At 51.3% G+C, this 12,779-nt stretch overlaps 1 protein-coding gene across 2 annotated transcripts in view; it reads right to left on the bottom strand.

Moving 5' to 3' along the window:
* FCGBP (Fc gamma binding protein) overlaps positions 1-12,779 on the bottom strand; it is a 51,649-nt gene that overhangs the window by 32,364 nt on the left and 6,506 nt on the right. Inside the window, exons 2-5 of one of the 2 annotated variants that reach the window (XM_053604313.1) lie at positions 8,827-10,074; positions 6,805-7,154; positions 2,821-3,391; positions 231-835 (exon numbers count right to left, since the gene is read on the bottom strand). In XM_053604313.1, the coding sequence (XP_053460288.1) occupies positions 231-835; positions 2,821-3,391; positions 6,805-7,154; positions 8,827-10,074 (2,774 nt within the window). The remainder of the gene's footprint in view (positions 1-230; positions 836-2,820; positions 3,392-6,804; positions 7,155-8,826; positions 10,075-12,779) is intronic. The other variant, XM_053604314.1, reaches the window with a different exon arrangement.

Below are 12,779 nucleotides of genomic sequence, written 5' to 3'. Positions count from 1 at the left end.
TTTGTTCAGCACCAAGGCCTCTTTTAAATGCCCTACCACGACCACTCTGTGAGGTGTTGTAAGAGACAATGTCACCAAGAAGTGGCAGCACCACCTGGCTTGGGGACCTGTGCCTTCACCACTGGCCACGAGATCTAAGAGATACTCAGCTCCGCCCGGGATCCAGAGCGGCTGCTCTTCAGGGGGGATTTCTCGCCCTTGCACCCATCCCTGGACCCTGTATCACTCACCAGGACTTGCCCCTTGTACTGCCGGCTCACAGCCACCTCCACGCCGTGGGCTTGCACCCGCACGGTGCGCGTGTAGCTCACGGTCTGGCTGCCCCGATGCTCGTTTTCCACCAGCACTCGGAAGGTGGACAGCGCCGCGTTCTGGCCGCAGGAGCCGGCCAGCAGGTAAGTGCAGGTGCCCATGAAGTCGAAGCGCCGGCCGTCGAAGCTCACGTAATGCGGATCGCCTGACCCCTTGCAGGTCCCAAATTTCTCAGGATAGCAACCCAGGAGGCCGTTCTGGACGTCGCAGCGCTGGCCCGCCGGGCAGCCCTGCGTGTCGCGGCAGTTCACCTGATTGGTGGTGGCGTCGCAGGTGCAGCGCCGCTGGCACTCCTCGTCCTCCCACACCTCCTGGCCTGGCGCGAGCGGGCGGCCCTGAAAGACGCAGCCGCACGACGAGGCCAGCACGCAGTCACCGCCGCTGGACACGAAGCCCGGGAGGCACACGCAGCCCTCGACGCAGGGGAGTTCGGCACAGTCGGAGGGCGCCGCCGCCGCGTTGCAGGTGGCCGGGCAGGCGGGGGCACAGAGCTCGTAGCGGCTGTTGGCTGGGCAGGACAGGGCTGTGGGAGACGGGAGAACGGGGTTCAGGCCGGCGCAGCGGGTGCCCTCGAAGGAAGGGCGCCCAGCACTTCCCTACCCAAATCCAGCTCCTCCCACAATGCGGGCGTTCTCAGTTCATGGCATTTCCATCTGGCTAGATGCAGTTAACTCTCCCCCCTGCCTTCTACCACCATTTACTGAGGTTCATCTTTTTTTTTTTTTGGTTGCAGTTTGGCAGGGGCCGGGTTTGAACCCGCCACCCTCGGTAGATGGGGCTGGCGCCTTACCGACTGAGCCACAGGTGCCGCCCGTTACCACCATTTACTAAACAAGCAATCTGTCAGTAAATCCTGTGAGGTCCATATTCAAAATCTGTCCAGAATCCACCTTCTAAATCCATACACCGCGGAAGCCGCCTCCTTGCCTGGTCTTCCCCGCTGCTTCCATCCTGCCCCCACAGTCTGTTCCTCAGCCAAAGGGATCTGTGAACACCTGGGTCAGATCAGGTCCTTCCCCCCTCCCAGAGCCCTCTAGTGGCTCCAACTCACTCAGGGTAAAAGCCAGAGTCCTGCCTATCCCCACAAGGCCCTGCACCATCTGCCCCACCACCTCTCTGCCCTCATCTCCTGGCACTCTCCCTTTGGCTCACTCTGCCCCAGCCCCAGCCCATCCTCTTTCTCCTCCCTGGTCCTCACAGTCTCACCTCAGGGCCTTTGCACTGGCTGTTCCCACTGCTTTCTTTGGCAAAGCAGTGCAGCCAGAGAGAGAAAGAGAAAGGCTTCTGGAGCCCAGACGGCCTGGGTTCAAATCCCAGTTCTCCTCTTCTTAGCTCTGTCATCATGAGGAAATGACTCCAATCTCCCCATAAGTAAAATGGGATAATATAGCACAGACCTCACAGGCTGTTGTGAGGATTAAATGAGTAAATTTATATGGAAATGCTCTATGAGTGTTGTTAGTATTTAGCGGACTCCATTGTCTGCCCTGTTCTCAGCTCCAATGTTACCTGCTTGGAAAGGCATCACCTGACCACCTTCACGAGCTTCACCGTCACTTTTATTACATGAACCCTAGGATATAAATTCGTGGGGCTAGGGACCTGGTTTGTCTGAATTGCTGCTGAATACCCAACACCAAGGACAGGGCCTGGCACATGGCAGATACTCCGGAAATACTGCAGAAGTGAATGAGTGGGTGATGGAACTCACTGGTTCTCCTTTAGTGCCAGGCATTGGGGAACTCAGGGTAGGGGGCTTACTGCGCATTGTGGACACAGGAGTGACCAGGACAAACCCAGCATAACCTCCATGCTCCTCCATATTGACTCCCCTTCGGAGTCCCTGTCTCTAGCCCTGGGCTTTGGCCTGGTTGCCGCCTCCTCCCTCACTCCCCATCCTTTATTTCCCTGAACTTTCTCCAGGAACCTCACAAGGAAAAGAACAAGTCTGCGTTGATCTTCACTGTATTCTCAGCATCACTGGCATGGCATGGGGCCAAGTGGGGGTTCAAGGAATGCTTGTTGAGTGAATGGGTAAATGGATGGATACCTGGCTAACCAGCTTGAACTTTGTCCAGCAGGTGGCAGAGTTACCAGCAAAGGCAGTGATGTCGGAATTTCTTGGCTTCTATCAGACATCCCTTTCTCCAGAAAACCCTTCCTGACCTTCTCTTCTCCAGGCTGGGTCAGGAACCTTTTCTGGTCTCCCGTAGCTCCCTTGAACTTTACCCATACCAACGCGACCCTTCTGCCCCTGTACCCCCATCCTGTCCCAACCTGTCTGTGCCCTCCACCCTGCCCTGACCCATCTAGACTGTCATTGTCCATTGATGTGTCTGCCCCAACTTTAGGCTCATTGTGGGCACAACCTGGCTGTCTTGGCCATTGCCAGGTCCTTAGCATTGCCCAGCACCAGGCTGAACCATAAGCACTGAGATATTGAACAGATGAAGGTGTCTCTTGCCCCTCACCAATGTGTTCCCAGCCCCTACCCAGGTCATCACTCACGGCAGTTGGCTGGTGACCTCCAGTCTCCAACAGAGATGCCATGCTCCAGACAGGCCTGGGCATAGGCGCTGAGGCCCCGGCACAGGCTGGGCCGCTCTCCACCCATTGCACACAGGTCATATACACATTCCTTCAGGAAGGGCTGTGGGTCCAAAGTATTATGGCAGATGGCAAAAGGGCCATTAAGCCTGGTCAGCATGCCGCAGAGTTTGTCACCCTCATAGTGTTGAGTTTGGCCTGGGGTGCAGGAGGGACAGTTGTCCTGGCAGCCGTCCACACACTGGTAGTCCCCGTCATCCAGCTTCCAGCTATTGGCAAACTCCATAACGTCAGGAGCCTGCTCCCCACCAGCGGTGAGAAAGTCATCAGCAGGGTTACCATTATAGTTGCCACACAGCCCGCACACCTGGTCTCGGAAGTTCTCGGGCAGATTCAGGGCCAGCCGGCAGTCCCAGTCATATGTGACTACCAGCCCGAAGTCCAGCTCCACCACAGCTCGAGTCCCGCTCTTGTATACACGTAGGCGACCTCCGTTTAGGGAGACTGGCAAGCGTGAACGTTGGCTGTCGATCTGCAGAGTGTTGGGAAGGGGGTGGTCAGCCCCTGTGCAATGTGCCCTTCAGCTCTCCCCCTTGCTTCCCTGCTCTGGCTGCACTGGGATCCTCTTTTGCTGCCATCATCTGAGCCCTAGAATCTTGGCTCCTCCCATGGCTCCTCCCATGGCCTGAATTTTTTTTCCTGATATGCACATGGCTCACTCTCACAGCTACTATAAAATATTTGCTCAAATGCCACTGATGAGGTGAGGCCATCCCTGATCACTGTGTTTTAAATGGCAACCCCTCCTTACTCTCCTTCCCTGCTTTACTTTTTTCCTATTGCTCCTAGCCTTCTAAAATATAATTCTCAAATTTATCCTGTTTGTCATCTTTCTCTACCAGAATGTCAGTCCTTGAAGAAAAGTTTTTGTTTGCTTTGATCACTGCTTTATCTCCAGTGTCTGTCTTTCTTTGTTTCTTTCTTTGTTTCTTTCTTTCTTTCTTTTCTTTTCTTTTCTTTTTCTTTTTTTTTGAGACAGAGCCTCAAGCTTTTGCCCTGGGTAGAGTGCCATGGTATCACAGCTCACAGCAACCTTCAACTCCTGGGCTCAAGCGATTCTCTTGCCTCAGCCTCCCAAGTAGCTGGGAATACAGGTGCCCACCACAACGCCCGGCCATTTTTTGGTTGTAGCTGTCATATTTGTTTGGCAGGCCTAGGCTGGATTCGAACCCGCCAGCTCTGGAGTATGTGGCTGGCGCCTTAGCTACTTGAGCTACAGGCACCAAGCTATCTCCAGTGTCTAGAACAGTGCCATGTAGAATCACAGGCCCTCAATGAATGAATGAATTCATTACCACATTAAATAAACATTCACTGGGCACTCACTCTGTAACTGGCGCTGAGCTGGAAGATCCTGGGGATACACTGGTGACCAAGAGAGCCTCAGGTGCCAACTTTATGAGGCTCCAAGGTCCCAGTCCCAGTAGGAGACATGCCCATCAACAGACAGTGACAGCTCAGAGTGGTCAGGGCTGAAATGGGGGCAGGCAGAAGGGTCAGGGCTGGGATGGGGGAGACAGGCAGCTGTGAGAGCCTGGAAAAGGGTCCAGACCCAATTGTATTGTTTGGGAAAGGCTTCCCAGAGGAAGGGGGAGCTGAGCTGATCCTTGAGGGACCAGTGAGAGACAGGCAGGAAAACTGGGAGTGGAGAGAGACACCAGCCTGTCCATCTGGCTTGGTATTATGAACCAAATGTTTGTGCCCCCCCCCACAGACATATGTTAAAATCCTAACCCCCAAGGCAGTGATGGCATTAGGAGGTAGAGACTTGGGGAGATGATTGGATCATAAGCATGGCGCCCTCATGAATGGGACTATGCCCTTGTAACAGAGGCCCTACAGAGCTCCCTTGCCCTCTTTCCATCATGTGAGGATACAATGAGAGGTGGGAGGTCTGCAACAAGGAAGAGGGCCCTCACTCGAGCCTGACCATGCTGCCACTCTGATCTTGAACTTCTAGTTTGCAGAACCATGAGAGATAAAAGGGCACAAACATCTGGTTCATATAAACAGTACTTTGTTAAAGCAGTCCACAGTACTTTGTTAAAGCAGCCTGAACGCAGCACCAGGACACGAGGAGTGTGTCTCTCTGTGCCCTGGGCAACTCTTTCCTCGCACATTCTTTGAGCTGCACCATAGCTGAGACCTGAAGGTTGAGAAAGCCTTAGCCAAGAGGATGCAACATGAAAAAAGAAGAGAGGACAACATGAGGAACAGCCTGAAGGGAAGACGGAACATCCATCCACTCATCCAGGCATTTAGCAAAGACCATACAAGTCCTGCTCTGTGCCAGGCAGTGCTGGGGGCACTGCAGTGACCGAGACGGCTTGAGGTCCCCATGCTCAAGGCTCTCAGTCCAGCATGGCTATTCAAATCTGCCCCTGTCCTAAGACAAGTGGTCTCTGAACTGCGCTCGATCCCTCTAGAGCTTAAGAGCACCTACTTTTATGCACCTGGTTATTAATCTCACAGGTTTACCTGCACACTCACAAAATAATGGAGGTGCAATAATATTCGCTCAGTATGGTTGTAATAGTGCCCAATATGGCCATTCCCAGGGGACTGGTTAAATGAACCACAGGACATCCATACACTGGAGAACTGTGCAGCTATAAGAAAGAGACTTCTCATGCACAGATAGGGAAACAACTGAATGCACTGCTGAGTGCCAAAAGCAAGATGCAGAACAGAACCATCTGGTACAGCAAGAAATGGGACAGATAAGAATATACGTTTATATTTGCTTATATGTGTATTGACATAAAGAAGCCCTACATGGCTGGGTGTAGTGGCTCACACCTGTAATCCCAGCACTCTGGGAGGCCGAGGAGGGAGGTTTTTTTTTTTTTTTTTTGGCTGGGGCTGGGTTTGAACCCACCACCTCTGGCATATGGGACCAGCGCCTTATTCCTTGAGCCACAGGCGCCGCCCGAGGAGGGAGGTTTGACTGAGCTCAGGACTTCGTGACCAGCCTGAGCAATAGCAATACCCCATCTCTACTAAAAATAGAAAAACTAGCCAGGTGTTGTAATGGGCGCCTGTAGTTCCAGCTACTCAAGAGGCTGAGGCAAGAGAATCTCTTGAGCCCAAGAGTTTGAGGTGGCTATGAGCTATGACACCACGACATTCTACCTATTATTCTAAAATAATAAATGAATCAAAAACAGTAAAATGTTTAGAATGTAGGTGATTGGCATACTAGTGCTTACCGTACAATAGTTATATAACGTTCTTGGAAGCTTTACATTTTCACAATAAAATGGAGGAGAAAAGGGTGTTATTTGTGTGGACTGAGTAGTAAGCCATTTCTAGGGCAGAACAGCCTTTGGATTAGGAATAGGGATGCAGGAACCAGCCTGCCTGTGTCCCTAGCCTCACCTTTTACTTTCAGTGAGCCCTGGCAGGGTCACCTGCCTCTCTCAAGCTCAGTTTCTTCATTTGAACGTGTTCCTAATAGTAACACTTACCCCAAAGAGTTGCTATGTACATTAAATATAAAGGGAAGTGCTCGGAAACACACCTGGAAAGTGGGAGGTTGTCCCTGAAATACCTGGTTGTTATATATTTAGTTTGTTCTTCTCCTTTTTTCATTTTGCTATCATGAGCCATGTTGGCACATACATTTTCCCCCTAACATTTTCTCTCAGCAACTTAAACATTTCTAGAAGTGAAATTGCAAGAGGACAGGGTATGAAGAACCTTGAAGGTTCTGCCACTGATTTTTGAATCCCTCTTCCCCACCCTCCTGCCCCGGTGGCCCACTTCCCTGCACCCTCCACCCCATCGGTAAGGGCTTGGGTTTGGGGTCTGGCATCCCAGTTCTGCCTCTGCCTTTGGACTGAGGTATCATGGGGATTTAAAATCCAGAAGCCTCAAGACACTCACCCGGGCCAAGCCAACTTCACCGCGGACCAGCGACACGGAATGGCTGTAGGCGCGCACAGTCACCAAGCCCACGTAGGAGACTCGCTGGCTGTTCCGGTGCTCGTTCTTGGCCTCCACGCTGAAGGCAGGCAGGGTGTCATCCTCACTGCACAGCTCAGCCATCGTGTACGTGCAGGTGCCCATCATGTCATAGCGACGGCCGTCAAAGGTGGTGTAATGGGGGTCACCCTGGGCGCTGCAGACAGCCGTGGGCTTTGTCACGCACTTGGCCTCCCCGTTCACCACCTGGCAGACCTGCCCGGCTGCACACTTCACGCCTTCGCAGGAGGGCTCCACTATGGGTGGCTGAGCTGGGGAGGGAAGTAGAGGGAGGGCAGCCAAAAGAGAGGATCAGAAGTGTCCACGGGGCAGGAGTCCTGGAGCTCTCCTGCCCTAGGAAGCTTGAACAGTTCTCACAATCGCCATTTTAGAAGTGGGGAAACTGAGGCCTGGAACCGCAAAGGGGGAGAGCTGCTCAAGCCTCTCTGAAAACCCCAGGTTTTCTGATTCCTCAGTTTAATACAGCTCAGTCCAAAAGAATGGAAGGTACTAAGAAGGAACTATTGCTGAATATTTTTCTCTCTAGCTTTCCCGCTCTTCCCTACCTTCCAACCCGGGTGAAAACACAAAGGACTGTTTTGTAAGGACAGAAAATGAGAGACAGAGACGGTTCAGCCGAATGGAAATGACTATGGACTCAGGCTTCCTGGGGAGGAATTCTGGTTCAACTGATCAGCTCCGAGACACCGGACAAGTCATTTTAAACTCTCTGTGCCTATACCTTCTTCATAGGATGTGGGGGGCGGTCAGGTTTAATTAATCTAAAACTTAATTAGTAAGATTTGGAACTGAACCCAGGTGTTAAATTGAGTGCCACCTATTGTAATTAACCACCCACCCCTCCCTCTTTCTACTATTCAAGCCCAAAGTGGCCCCTTGAAGTTGGAAGGCTTCCACGCTCTGGGGGGCAGGGAGAAGGGGCAATTTTGCCAGGATTGGGAATTCCAGTATCTGGGCTACTAGCCTGGAGGAGAGCACACAGGAAAAAACAGCCCTTTCTCTATTTGCTTCCCCATCTTCCAAAATTCTTGCCCTCTGACCCCTCATAATAACAGCTCACCCTGACACAGTCCTCATCACTTCAGATGTCACTAAGAGCTTTACAAGGAGTAACTCATTCCACCCTCACTACAACCCAGGGAGGAACATGCAGTTATCACCCCCATTTTATAGATGTGAAATTGAAGCCCAGAGAGGTAAAGTCACATGCCAGGGTCACACAAGCAGAGCGGGGGTTTGAACCCCAGGCACTCTGTAGCATCTGTGTCCTCAGATACCACAGCCTGGTGACAACCCCTTGGGCCAAAGTTACACATACTGCCGGGTCCTTATCTTAACTATGTCAAAACATGAAGCACCTGGAAAGATCCCTGGTACATTGAGAGATTCTCCCCCTCCAATATGGTGTTATTATGGTTTTAGACCTCCTGAGTGTGGGCACCAACATTCCTACATGAGGTGAAGGGAGTGGCAGTTAGCAACTGGTATAGCTGTATCAGTTGCTAAAATATCAAAATGTTTTTAGTCATTGGTAAGACTGGTAAGAAGCTACTGACCTGACACCACTCCCCACAACCAAAGATACCTCCCTCTTGGCACCTTGGCTCTCCCCTCGGACCCTTCCCCAAAGGAACTAATGGAAAAGGGCTGATGCCAGCATGGTGGGGCTTTGGATCCTGCCCCAGTGCTCTGGCTGGTGTCTCTTCTGACTGGTTGTGCCCTGGGTCACACCGGTTGCTAAATATTTACAGTATTATTATTTGGGGGAGGGAAGGGGCTGGGAGACTTAAGGAAGGATGTCAGGGAGGATACAGTTGAGGGGTGGACAGCCCAGCTGAATCAGAAAGCCACAGAAGAGAGGAGTAGGTGGGTGGGAATGGGGGCACCAAATGGACAGGGTCAGGGTCATTTCCCATCACTCACTCTGTCTACAATCAGCTGCTGTCCCGAGGCTCACATGCTGGGCCAGTCCAAAGACGAGGACCCCGAAGTTGGTAGGGGCTGTGGCCATGTGGATTTTGCCAGCAGCACCGAGCTCCACTTCAGCATATGAGAACTCACTGCCTGGCACAGCCACCCAATTGAGGTTGTTCCCCAGAGCTTGCCCATCCATAGTCAGCTTGTCAGCGGTATCTGTCTGTGCCACCACCAGGGCTATACCCTCAGATTCTGGCATGCTCTTGACCACATAGGCAGAGCAGTAGGTGGTCACGTCTGGGACAACGACCAGGTTTGGGCCATAGGTCACTCCATCCTTTATGGCACCTGTGCCAAATAGCAGAACCTGGATGCCCACATTTGCAGACAGGTAGAGTGGCCGGGATGGCCGGATCTCAAATTCTAACACGTCACCCATCTGGAGCCCACGGGAGCCAGGGGTACCTCCATGATTGTAAGTCACCTTTGTGGCCTGGCTGGCCACAACGTAGACCAGATCGTAGCGGGCCTGGAAGGACAGACTGGGCACCACGTAGCGGGTACCCCAGGCAGATGTGGGTGGCAGTTGTTCCACCACATAGTTGCAGTTTGTGTGTTTCTGGGCACAGCTGTGGCCAGAGAAGACAGCCACAGGGCTAGTGGTTGTGACTTTTGACCCCGAGAGATCAACTGTACTTTGTACCTGGGCCACATCGTAGGGCTGCAGATTCATGCTGAGGACACTGCCTGCTGGGTAGACATCACCCTGGAATGTCACTGACCCCTTCAGCTTGATGCTGACTAAGGCACCTGCTGCACCAGCCACCACGGCAAACTCCTTGACATTGCCACTGGAGGTGCCAGGTGGTGTGAACACAAAGTACTCAGTGCCCAGGGTATGGACAGGCCGCAGCAGCGTCAGCTCCGCTGACTGGAGCTTAGCATTTAATGCCTGCACGGAGATGTTGCGGTCGGAGCGGATGATCACCGCACAGTGAAAGATATCGCTCCCGCTCATCTCAGCCTTGCTACTGATGCTGACCATGACTGACACCCCTGGGATCACTGTGACCTTATGTATGGTGTCATCTGCCAGGCTGAGGATGGAGACCGAGGCTGGGCTTTCTGACTGACTGGTGATGAAGAGGTAGAGAGTCGGCGAGCCGTAGCCAGGACGGTAGTTCTGCAGGAAGGCAGCGAGGAATTCCTCCCCTTCAGGGTTTCTGACATCCTCTGAGGCCTCCTGGCCCAACCCTGGGGTAAGAAAACCTAGTTGTGTCTGTTTATCCAATCTTCCCACCATAGAAGCAGCCTTGCCCTGTGCCCAGAAACATGTTGAAATATATATATTTTTTGAGACAGAGTCTTAAGCTGTCACCCTGGGTAGAGTGCTGTGGCATCGTAGCTCACAGCAAACTCCAACTTGGGCTCAAGTGATCCTGTTGCCTCAGTTTTTCTATGTTTAGTAGAGATAGGGTCTCGCTTTTGCTCAGGCTGGTTTCAAACTCATGAGCTCAAGCAATCCACCCGCCTCGGCCTCCTAGAGTGTAAGGATTACAGGCATGAGCCACTGTGCTCGGCCTCCTTTTTTTTTGTTTTAGAGACAGAGTCTCACTTTGTCACCCTCGGTAGAGTGCTGTGGCGTCACAACTCTTGGGCTTAGGTGACTCTCTTGCCTCAGCCTCCTGAGTAGCTCTTTTTTTTTTTTTAATTAAAAAAGAAATTTTTTTTCACGTTGAAATATTAACTTGAGCTTTTCTCCCCTCGTCTCTTTCCTTTCTTCTGATGCTTGTAGCGTTCATCTACAAAACTTTGTGGGCTCGGCGCCTGTGGCTCAAGTGGCTAAGGCACCCAGCCACATACACCTGAGCTGGCAGGTTCGAATCCAGCCCAGGCCTGCCAAACAAAATGATGGCTGCAACCAAAAAATAGCCGGGCGCAGTGGTGGGGTGCCTGTTGTCCCAGCTACTTGGGAGGCGGAGGCAGGAGAATCCCTTGAGCCCAGGAGTTGGAGGTTGCTGTGAGCTATGATGCCACAGTACTCTACCCAGGGCGACAGCTTGAGGCTCTGTCTCAAAAAAACAAACAAAAAAACAAAAACCAAAAAAACCAAAAAGACTTTGTAGCTTTTGTTTTCCAAAAGCCTAAATGCTTTGTACAGGGCTGTCAAACCCAAACACTGACTAGGCCAGGCAAGTAACATAAATCTGTGACCCTGTCTGGGTGTCAGCTGTGGGAACTAGAGCACTCCCACGCCATCTAAATTGGGCTGTTGCCACAGCTTTCACTTATTATTATGAAGAATTGTGGCCTTTTTCTTTTTAAGCCAGATTCTCCTGTTTTTCAAGAGAAACTGATGATCAGTGTTGTGATGTGAAACCTCTAACCACAAATCATTTCAAGCACTATGGAGCCCAAACAGGCTAGATTCAGATGCTGGTGTGTGATTTCCATTTTAATAGGACTTGGGGATTTGTGTAAAGGGGGTGAAGGCAAGAAAGGGATTATGAGAGTGTGGACAAAATGTTTCCCAGAAATAGAGGGATGCAGGGGTGTCTCAAGATTCCAACTAGGAAGAGAGATCCCCCAGGGCTGAGAAGAGAGAGAGGAGTCTGAGGAATGTTGAAGAGAGTGTGGGGGTGTGGACTAACTACCTGCCAAATAAGGGGAGCCTTGAAGGATAATTCAGTGTCCCAGGGGGGTAGAGGATCAGGGACAAAAGTAACCTAGACAAATGCTGACTGGTGTCCAGAGGGCTCTAATATCTCATCTTTCCCCCAGAACTTTTGACGGCAGCCACTGTTATCTTAAATAACCATTAAATAGAGGACACTGCTGGACAAGCCCTGGAGAGGCCAGATGAGCCTACATGCTAACATCTAGTGGTGTTCGTTCACGTCCTTTCATCATAGATGAAATTAAGAAACTGAACACTCCAAGGACCATGGTGTCAGCCAACGTATGTGTACAGTGCACTGTACAAAGTGCACTTAGTAATACACTTAGTAAATAGTGACTAACTATAACATTTATTTATTTATTTATTTAATTAAAAATTTTTTTGGGGGGGGCAGGGTCTCACTATGTCGCCCTTGGTAGAGTGCCGTGGTGTCACATCTCACAGCAGCCTCAAACTCTTGGGCTTAAGCAATTCTCTTGCCTCAGCCTCCCATGTAGCTGGGACTACAGGCGCCTGCCACAACGCCCGGCTAATTTTCAGTTGTAGTTGGCCAGGCTAGATTCGAACCCACTAGCTCAGGTGTATGTGGCTGGACACTAGCTGCTGAGCTACAGGCACCAAGCTACTAACTATAAATTTAGTCTGGAGTAGGAATGCTTTGAAGAGATAACCACTTTAAGATAGGGGGATATCGTATAACCTTGTAACCTGTGAGGAGGAATCTGTTTAATGTGTTATATGATGCATAGTAACATTGCTGATGCTGCTTTTACTATGAAAATATAAACATAACAAAGAGAGACAGGAGAGGAGAATAGCTCTTACAGGGGATATCCTTGCTGCTCTCTGGAATTGCTGGCTTTTCTGTAAATAAAAGTAGAATTGTTGATCTCTCATCTCCTTTTCTGTTGATTGATTTAGGTGACAGATGGACAGACTCCTTGATCCAGCAACATATTTTGGGGACCACAAAGGTACCATCGGCCGGGTGGCTTGGTGAATATAGATATGCCTAGGGCCTAGGTCCCGCCCATACACCTAGACGGGCGAGACTGGGCTGCGCCTCCCTGCGGCTCTGTGCAGCACTGCTGAAATCTTTTTTTCCAGGAATAGCTGGTGGGGTATCCCCCTGCTCTTGCCATCACCTCACATTTATAAAGAGATCCTTTTCACTTTTATTCAGGCATGCATAGGGGTTAGAGTCCCCATCTGGTTGTGCATACGGGGTCCGAGTTCCCTCTGGTTGAGGTCGAGTCCCAATCTCGTCATACAGAGGGGT

The sequence above is a fragment of the Nycticebus coucang genome, chromosome 10, assembly GCF_027406575.1.
Source record: "Nycticebus coucang isolate mNycCou1 chromosome 10, mNycCou1.pri, whole genome shotgun sequence".
Classification (NCBI taxonomy): domain Eukaryota; kingdom Metazoa; phylum Chordata; class Mammalia; order Primates; family Lorisidae; genus Nycticebus; species Nycticebus coucang.
Note: the sequence above shows the minus strand (reverse complement) of the source record. Positions and strands in the feature narration are given on the sequence as shown.